General features: G+C 41.0%; 1 protein-coding gene and 1 long non-coding RNA gene across 4 annotated transcripts in view; one reads left to right on the top strand and one right to left on the bottom strand.

The window, feature by feature from the left end:
- kiaa0825 (KIAA0825 ortholog) overlaps positions 1-10,170 on the top strand; it is a 105,284-nt gene that overhangs the window by 45,508 nt on the left and 49,606 nt on the right. The window contains exon 17 of one of the 3 annotated variants that reach the window (XM_017306447.1): positions 56-110. The exons of the other annotated variants lie outside the window; for them this stretch is intronic. Within the exon in view, the coding sequence (XP_017161936.1) occupies positions 56-74 (19 nt within the window). The 3' untranslated portion in view covers positions 75-110. Of the gene's footprint in view, positions 1-55; positions 111-10,170 lie in introns of those variants that run through there. 3 annotated transcript variants of the gene reach the window in all.
- On the bottom strand, positions 5,645-9,314 carry LOC103470467 (uncharacterized). Its single transcript, XR_534496.2, has 3 exons — positions 9,230-9,314; positions 5,944-6,194; positions 5,645-5,809 (listed from the first exon to the last, which is right to left on the bottom strand). It is a non-coding gene; the product is annotated as an uncharacterized LOC103470467 (long non-coding RNA).

The following is a 10,170-nucleotide window of genomic DNA, read 5'->3' as shown; positions in this document are numbered from 1 at the left end:
AGTCTCCAAGTCTCTTTCCTCTGACATCCAACTGCAGAATGCTCCCTTTTGTTAGATCCAGGGGATGGTCCTGATATGACAGCTTGTGACGCTAGCCCAAGTTGTTTTTGACAGACGACAAAGACTAAGGAAAAGAGGTAAAGAATAAAAACAGCAACATGATGGCAAAGAGTTGGCTTTTTTTTTCCTTGGACAATGAATTAGGTTTGCAAAAATCAATGTTTTCCTCATCCATTTAAAAAAATCCCATCTATTTTTGCCTTGTCATGACTGTTAAGAGCAGTCTCTGTGATTGAATTTGCCACTGGAAATATTTAGTGATCCTGATTAATTGTTTGGACTCGGGGCCTGGGCTTTCGGGAAACATATTTTAGATGTCCCCTCCTCTATGACATTATGTAAACAGGTCTACCCTTTGCAGCAGACTGAGTGGTATTATTTGACATATTGTGCTGATGCATGCCAGTCCATAAGAATGCCAATGACAATCATGGTGGAGGATATTTAGATTACGGTAGAGGCTCCTTGTCCCGTCTCTTTCCATCTGGACTTCTATCATTCTGTCTGTTTTGTAATCTGCTTTTTCTTCCATTTGAGTTTGACTTGTAGGAATAAAGAGCTTGTCACAAAGGTACAGGAAGTTCTATATGAGTGTCTACAAATGTTTACGTGGGATGTTTTTTGTTGTTCTTTTGAATGGGTTCAATCATGGCAGAGTGAAACCAAGACTGTAATTCTCAATCAGGCAGCCTGTTTCACTTTCCTGTCTCAGTGTGTCTCCTTTAAGACCTTTAAAATAAGTTTTTCTCTTCTCTGTGTGGTAGACCTTGCCTCTACCCCATACTGTTCTCAAGATCTCTGCTTCCATTTTGTTTGGTCTCTATCCTTCATAAGCATCATCCTGCTCTTCATATATGTTTTAACCCTCTATTGGGTCACCCCTTTACATGAGACTTGCCCCAATTCTCCATGCAAAACTTTTTACCAATCCTCTGTTTAGTGCTTAAGCAAATTTAAGGCACATTTATTTAATCTAAATGTTAATTAATGAGCATAATAAATGGTCATTGGTCATTTTGGTACTGGTATATAAAATGCAATCAGTGTTGGTGAAATACAGTAACAATTAACAAAACCACTTCTACCTGAAAACTCAATTGAATACCTTCAAGCATTACTATTGCCTTGTAGATTATGTTCACTTTTGTGAAAGATGTAACTTGAGTTGTTTTAATTATTTCTTCATTTGTAATTATTATATAGTGACATATTTTACATTCATTGGGATTAATGATTAACATTATGTTGACAGGTTGTCAACATACGCACTTAAAAACCACCCTATAAAAACAATAAAATTATTAGTTGTTTTTTTTCACTTGCTGGTTAAAAGTTCTATTTTATGTTCAGTTATGCACTGTGTTAAATATTTATGGCTTATCGTTTATACGGTTACCGTCCATGCAGTGTTATATCAGTGTAGGCTGATATCCGTCTCTGCGCGTCTGTATCACTGAGAGCAGCTATAGTTGATATCCTTGTCATCTCAGCATCTTAGACCTGACAGCACCGATTATAATCAGCACTCCCTTCAGCCGTCCCTTCAGCTATCTTCTATTTTCCTTGTAACACATCCAGCTGATATATAGTTGTATTTGTCTTTCCGTGATTGTTTGCTCTGTCAACGTTCTCCTCTGGGTTGTCTATGCTTCTTGATACAATTTTGAACTTTCACTTGTGGCCAGGCAGGTTTACGGCTATTCCGCATATTTCAAAGGTCCTTTTAATGCACCTAATGGTGTCCCTTGGAGCATTTGTTTTGGAAATTTTATTTTCCAGTCATATCATGTGTGATAAAAATGATCTTCGCTTTTGATTTTGCTCAATTGTCTTTGTCTGTCCCAAGATTGAAAGTCGTCTTAAGCACCTTCATGGCTGTGGGAGGAAGTCAGAGTACCTGAGGAGAGCCCACAATTACACAAAGTGAACATGAAAACTTCATTTTGATAGGACCTGGTCAGGATTTGAAGTTCAAATCCGGAACAGATCCTATCAACAATTTGAACTCACATTTTTAATGCAAAGCAACTGTGTTAACAACTGCATTCCCATGTAGTCCAAGCAAATTTCAAATTTTTGGAAAATGTTATTGATAAAGCCTTGAAATTGTTGGTTGGTTGAAAGCTGCAGTATGGTGTGAGGCAGAGGATTCTTTGATCAAATCAAGTGTCTCCACCTTCTCCCAGTGTAAACTAGAAACAACCAATCAGAGCCAGAAGGAGGGTCTTAGTACTGCTAATCACTCTCCGTGTTGCATTGCTCTTCCCCCCTTGCTCTTTGTTAAGCTGCAGCTTGCAGAGTCTGTTGATCAGGTAAGTTAGGATGGCCATTAGCAGATAAACAGTATTCCTGTTACTGTATGTTGCTTCTCCTCCATTAGCACATTGAGGAGCAAGTACGCAAGGTTGACTGACAGCTCTAAGTCCCTCCTCCTGGTTCTGATTGGTTGATTCTGGTGTCATGCATTTCTTCAGATAGCAACAGTAACGCAGATTGTAGAGGAGGAGATTGACATTTTCACAGATTATCTGCTGGTAACAGTTTTAACAAGTATGTACAAATCTTTTTTTTTTTAAATAAAAGTTACCTACTGCAGCTATATTGCAGATTGTACAGCAGTTAATCATTCACTCTTCTTTACAAGATTTCATAAGATAGTATTTGTTCATCTGAAAATATAAATATAAAAACATGAATATATTTTACAATGCGATTTTCCCTGGAGGTGTTGGTGATGTTGGCTCAATGATCGAATTGCTGTTAATGAAGTAGCCAGTTTTTAAACATTACCTGACTTTGCTCAGTTCTTTAATTAAATACATTTACTTAGGTAAAAGGAGGGCTGCACATATTTGTTCGGTGGCACTGGTTATCAGCGACAGGGTGGATCAAAGTGCGACACCACAAATGGAGCCGTCAAAGTGGCCCCGACAGCCGGGTCCCAAGGCGAACATCCTTCGTTCGGGCATTTTATTAAGATCGCAGTGATACCTCACAGTGAGTAAGAAAACAAGAAGCGGGGAGAGGAAAACCATCATCTTCTCAGCAAGAGAGGAAGAAAAAAGAGCAGGAGAGAGGGAGAAATAAACCAAGCGGCACAGTATCATTGCCGTCCATGATGAAATGAATTATGAATGTGTGAGGGGGTTTGGGGTACAATGGTTGAAGTCACACGGATCCTCGCCTAGTTTCCTCGCACTCATCCTGGCAGCTAATTAGCACTTTCAGCACTTGTGTATCATCTCATTAATGTGATTTCTGCTTATGTAACGTGCATGCAGATGCACCCGCTTACATACACACATTACAGTGTAATTATATAAAGCAAATGCAACATGTAAATTCTATTGTTCATTGTTAAGCTAATACGGTTAGCTGTAATACTGTAAGTTTGTCGACAGGATTTCCCCTTTTGTCTTGCAATTATATGAGCAATTTGATGCTTCGTGCCGATGGTCATCAATCGTATCAGTTGTTAGCGGTGCAGAGAAAAAGTTGTCGGTAAGTACTGTAACACCTCTGTAGTTAAAAGAAACACTTAAAGATCATTGAACAAGCATGACATTTAAGGGCATATACAGTCTATTTTTCAATTCGCTCAAACTGTTTGTATAGTAGATACAGTCCACGTCAGCTAATTAGGATAACACGCTGAGATATGGGGGAGAAGAGCGAGGGGGAAGTGGCAGCAGGAGGGTAAGGGTAGATAATTAGACAGAATTAAGCCATCTCTTTTAATCTAGCTCCTGAAAGACATAGCGAGAGAGAGGAAGAAAGAGAGCGATGGGGGTGAGGTGGTGGAGGCTCTGGGGGTGAGGCCTACATTCACCCCTCTGCTCTCTCTTTCCCTCCCTCTTTGCCTGTGTGACGCAGGGTGTGAATGTGTGGGAAAAGAGGGGCCTGAAGCCTTAACTCAGCAGAAGGGATCAGCTTGTGTTTCTGGGACTCTAAAAGTGTCCTATTGTCATGATGTCACTGCAACTCAAGAGGGCTGACCCCTGACCCTGATGGATTCATGGCGGCCCAACGCGACACCCCCCAAAACAACGCCAAAAAGGGCCAGTTTGCCACTGGGCGCCCACTAGGGGGTACCCAAGCCTTTTGCTGTGGGGTTTAAGTTGCTCGCAACTGATGGTGTATACGCCAATGAATTCGTCCCTCTTCATCCCCCCGATTAGGGCTCCTTTCTCTTACTCTTCCCCACTTGTTTTGCCTCCTTTCCCCTCAGCCATCTCAGGCAGCCCTTTTCCCCTCTGTAGCTCTCTCTCTCTCTCTCTCTCTCTCTCTCTCTCTCTGTTTCTTCTGCATCCATTGCATCTCAGTACCCATGAATATAGCGAGTGCCGCCAGATGTCGCAAATACATCATCTGAGGGATACGGCGGTGATGGAAAAAAGTCAAGGCACGTACGAGTGGGGGATGTGAGCTGACTTGAGCTCTCCAAGCGCTTGTGTGTGAGTGTGTCACTGTATGCCAGCATTCATTTGGGTGTGTGCGTATGTGTTAAGTGTGTCTATGTGCAAACGGATGAGTGTGTCCTTTTTTTTTGTGCGGAGGTCAGAGCAGGTCAGCATATTGTCCCTCTGATGTTTGATATTTTATGTATAAGATGGGGACTAGCACCAGAGGATAAGCACGATTCTGACAGAGGCATCTCTCCACCACAATCTGCCACCTCAGCAATGTAGAACCCAGAGTCAGATCGACGATGGTGAGGCACTGCCTAACATCTAGAGACGGCTGATGGGACCGACGGGGGACCTGAACAGGGTTGCTGCTGCTGCTGCTGCTGTTGGGACTGAAGACTTTAGTTCAGCATAGACACAATGAATTCATGACTGTTTTGCTTACTTATGCTGGTTAGGCGTTATGACTGTGGAACTGAAGGTTTAGGGTTTGTTTAGTTATGGTATCTCGTCATCAATTGGGGATGATTCTGAGTTTTCCAGTGTGTTGCAATTAGGGATAACCAAACATCTCTTGCCAGGGTTGGTGGGAATAAATTGAATGTCTTCTGCTAATTCTGCTGTTCTGTTGGCTGTAAAGTGACAATCGCCAACTTGTTGTGCTTGTGGCAATAATCCAAGGTTCACGCTGGGATGGAATGAATGCAAGATCTTTAGCCCTGATCAGTGGTCTAGGTGGTCAAGAGGAAAACATCTGCAGCCTGGTTCAAGTGGGGAGTGAATGAGCATCTTGAGCCTGGATCAGTGGTTCTACTAGGGATGAATCGAGCATCTCTGATCTCTTTTTCAGAGCTATGTACGGGGATGATATGAGCATCTTAAGGCCACGTTTGCACTTCTGGGGTTCATGAAACCAAATACCCCATCCTGAGCCTCGGGTCTTTGTTTTCAGTAGAAATGCACAGGTTGAGTCAGTAGTTCTGCTGGGAATGAACTGAGCATCTCCAGGCTTACTTTGTGAAAATAAGGCAGGTAGTCATAATAATACGACCGAACCATGTATGTAATATGTTCAGCAATGTATATCTTAAACATGCAGCAGCCACACATGAAATTACAAGTAGTGTCCCTTCAGATCAGCCACATTTTAGAGGGGGACAGGAATCCCCCCCCCCCTCCCGCCCCCCCTCCAGAGTGAAGTTATCCCAAACAGTTCTTCCTTTTCTCCTTCAGGGGGTAAAAAAAAGTTTAGTGCCAGTTTGCTTTTGTAGTCGGCCTCAAACGATTTGCGGCAGTCAGCATTAAAAGGCACAGATCTAAGACGACTCCTCCAACTGAAATACCTACAGATGAATGAGAAGAGGAGGAGAATTAGAAAGGGACAAACCGGTGCAAACATTAAAGACAGATGTTAAGCAATCCACTTATTTTTTCGTTGCACACCAAAAACAGAGGAAATAACAACAAAAGTACGTACGCCATCCAGTAATTCTTTGATTCGCCCTTTTTTCAACCATGTTCACACTCTTTCATTGAAAAGGTTAGTCTCTTCTTTTTCCCCCCTTGTGCTCACAAACACGCTCATACAGACCGGTTACCAGGGCAATGGTGTGGCAGATGACATCATGCCCTGACTGTATCGCTTAGTGAGACGTCATGGGACGTGGCGTAGTTCCTTCCTCTGCCAGCGGCTCACAGCATTGGACTGTCCAGTGCTCCTTGTGTTCCCTAGGAAAAGGATTAATTATTCTGTGCACCGCCTCGACTACATTTGAATTTGGCAGCTGAAGTAACCTTTTAGCATGGCACAGTTCTTGTTAAGGCAGATGCTTTGGCCATGTTTACATTCAGAGCTTATCAGATTCTTTCAGCTGTTTTCCACCAACATTGCTGCTTGTCATGTCGGAGTAGACTGACCTTGCCTTGGCTGGAATGGAGATGGACATGTTTCCTCATAGAGCATATGGTAGAAAAAGAGAAATAATCATCTATAAATTTGAGTTTCTGGAGAAAGGTACTGTACTATCACAGTACCTTTCTCAGTTAGACCAGATAGGTTGCATGTGTAGATATCAATTTTCAAGTCTTATCATCAAAAACCTGTAATGTCTTCACACAGATTTTTTATTTTTTTATCTAGATACATACTTTGACTTGGCCAATCCTGTATCACTATATGTGAATCCTTGTCCTGCCAGTCTTTTTCAGCCTTTATGTTCTTCCAGAATCGCCTTATATTTTCCTCTGTTCATCTTATCAGCTCTGACCAGTTTCCCTGGCCCTGATAAAGAAAAATATTTTCTGCCACACATACCATTTTCATGTAATTTTAGTCTCATCTGACCAGAACCACCTTCTTCTGTGAGTTTGTCATAGATGATCTGAAAAATTACTACAAACATGATTTTCTAAAGATTTATTTTAACAATAGTTGTGTTCTTTCTATTCTTCCATGAAAGTCGGGTTTCTGGAGTGCACAACAAGTAGTTGTCGTATCAACAGAGTCACCTAAAGGATCTGTGGATCACTGCAGCTCCTCCTGAGTTACCATGGGCCTCTTGGTTGCTTTTATTTCAAAGCTGTGCTTGCTAGGCCTGGGAGTTGAGGCATACAGCCATGTATTTGTATGTCTGCCATGCGCTTTCCATTTTCAGATGATGGATTAAATAGTTCTTTGAAAGATTTCCAAAGTGCCAAACTTTGCAGTATACTGGATAAATTAAAACTTAAGATCCTCCATTATTTGTTGAGACCATTTTTTTCTATTTGCATTGTTTTGTTGCAAATAGAACAAAAAGAACAAAAAGACGGCTAAAACTAACAGCCAGCGCAAAACAGAAATTGACTAACCGTAATCCATTTTACAACACAGTATCTTCTGCTGATATGCAGTTGATAATTGCCGATTAAGTATTTCATGACTTGAGATGTCATTTGCTGCCATAAAATGGCACACAACAATACCAATGTGTGCTTTTACGCCCGCACCCAGTGGCAAAACGGAACACGACATAACGAGAAACGAACAGAAAAAGCCTTGACGGCCCCTTTCAATGATCCCCATCCCCCAGTTCCTGTCTCCCCATTTTTTTTTTTTTTGCTCTTCCTCCATCAGAGGAGGTGGCGCCTTTGTCGAGCAGGAGCACAGAGACCTCACAAAGCGAGGGAAGATGTCACAACAAACAAAAACAGCATAGTAACTCCCTGAAATCTAATCAGGAGCCATTGATTCATGCTCTGAATGGAGACTGAGTACCTTGAGAGTTTCTCATCCAATAAGGCCATAGACGGCATGACAGGGTCCTTCACAATTCAGCTGTATGGTTCCCAGTCTTTCTGTTCTCACCTTTAGACTCGACTCTATCAGCTCAAAGATGATACAATAATCGCTCCACTGCAAGATTTGCTAATTTATATATCCTCTGTATACCCAAATCAATCACTTATTTCCCCCGCCCCCTTTTGACTTGATGTGCAGAGCATTCTTTGAACTGTAATAGGAAACGGAGACACATGAGCCTTTGCTGCCTTATTTACACAGATTGTGCACATAAACGGATGCTTTGGTTGAGCAATTAAAAATAACACAAAATATGTTTACTTACTGCTACTTAAATAAATCCAGAGTAAAGAAAAATCTAGTATTTAATGCAATAAGTTAAATATATCCAATGGTAAGAATGTATAAACTATTTTCTTTCTTTCTTTTTACCTATTGCATTATCATTATCTCTATACTGCCTTTGGCTTTCTTTGTCATAAAGCCAAAAGGAAAAAAAAAATACATTAACGGTGTAACTCCATTAACACTTATAGTAGCAATCTGTGACATTTCAAATGAAATTATTTAATCTATATTACGTGCATGCCCTTCACAGAGTTTTTAAATGCTCAATCTAATGCAACAACTTTGCTCTTATTATTTGTAATGATACTTTGGCATTATAGGGTAGAAATATTGATTTTGGAACCCAGAGCATTTATTGTGAAGGTAAATGTTATTATTTTAATATTGGAGCCATGCTAATTTAATAGAGTGTAACATACGCACCACGGTGTAAGCCGCAGGGTTCTCCCCCGCCTCATCTCGCTCCCTCTGATTCGGTCGACCAATGAGCTTTACTCAATACGTGTTGATATCAGGTAATGCGAGAGACAAGTCATGGCAGCTCTGCAAGTTCTCATGTGGCAGACTCTACTTCAGCAATCAATAGCGCTTATTTGTGATGTGGTGATGTTTCATATGTAGTGCCAGCCTTATTTATATAGATTGTTCGTCATTCAGAGAAGCATATCAATTATCACTCTGGCTTTGGTGAGGTTCTCAAGAGTAATGTAAAGTATAAAGGGAAATAAATACTTTTAACTACTTACCAGTACACAGTGGCTCAACAGTACTAAGGCTTTGACTTTTAATCAAGCGTCCCTCATCGTTGAAATCTTTTTTAGCTTCTTATTATTTACGAAAGGTGAGATTTTTAATAGATGATTTTCAAGATTTAGTCGTACTGTAGTGATCTGTTCTGACAAGGTAGGAGTAGGTCTGATTGGGAAATTGGTTTTTATCAATTAATCAAATTAGCTGTTTATAAAGATTTAAGTCGTCCTCTTAAGAAAAATGATTAAGGGCAGTAAACAGTAAAAATCTGGTGTATCTTAAAAAAGTACCTTAAAATCGGGGCTAAAAATGTCATCTCACTCTGAGAAACCAATGACAACAAGTAAAACACTGCTCTCCGTACTGTATAAATGAGTGTACTTACATGCGCTTGACAGTGATGTTTTTTCCAACTTCTCATTAATAGACTAGAGGACCTTGGCCTCGTGGGTGTTACCATGGCAACTGACCCATTTGCCTGCTGTTTGTAAATGTGAGAATAAACGCGAGAGAGGGTCAAGGAGTCTGAACTTCAGATAGGTGGAGTTGTAAACACTATGGGGAAGCCATTCTGCTAAGTTCTTCGTAGCATCGTAGTTCCTGTCATCCTGCCTCGGTTGCTGTGTGAAGCGTCCGGCCAGCTGTATCGACATGGAGACATTTGCTGCGTAGGGTTAAAGCCTACTGTTAATTTTGTTGCTTCAACTGTGTGTGTGAGAATGGGTGCACTTGTGGGAATGTTTGTTTATGAGTAAGTGTGTAAAAACTTATTGAAGACATATGGGTGTGTATGCTTGGATAAAGAGGTGGAGCCTTTTTTTTTGTTAAACACTCTATCTAAGGCGGTACTACTGGAGAGGAGGGGTTTGAGGAGTGCTCCCCCCAACCCCCACCCGAGTGAACAGATATGAAGCTGTCAAGAGAAGAATAGCTGCATTCATTGAATGACACTTATTTTCTCCCACTTTACACAAGTGCAGCGAACAAAACAGGCCGTGGAGAGCCTAGGAAGACATTTTTCTCTTCTTCGAAGGCAATGACAGACATGCAGCAATTACTGAGAGTCTAAGCAGACAACAAGAAAACAGCCAGTAGCTCTGCAGCTTTGTTATTGAGTTCTTTTGAATAGAATCAGGATTTTTTTTTTTTTTTTTAATTCGGTAGCTGTTTGTGTGCGCATATGTCAGGTGTGTGTAAGGAGTTAATTACTCAGGACGCACCGGCCTTGAACAGACCCTTTTCCCTTTCAGAGATGAACATATGGTGATATATCTATTCATAGCTGTCACGGAAAACCATACAGCTAACGAACATGAGAATTTATAT

This window comes from Poecilia reticulata, linkage group LG9, assembly GCF_000633615.1.
Source record: "Poecilia reticulata strain Guanapo linkage group LG9, Guppy_female_1.0+MT, whole genome shotgun sequence".
NCBI classification, from domain to species: Eukaryota; Metazoa; Chordata; class Actinopteri; order Cyprinodontiformes; family Poeciliidae; genus Poecilia; species Poecilia reticulata.
This window is presented reverse-complemented; position numbering and strand designations above follow the sequence as displayed.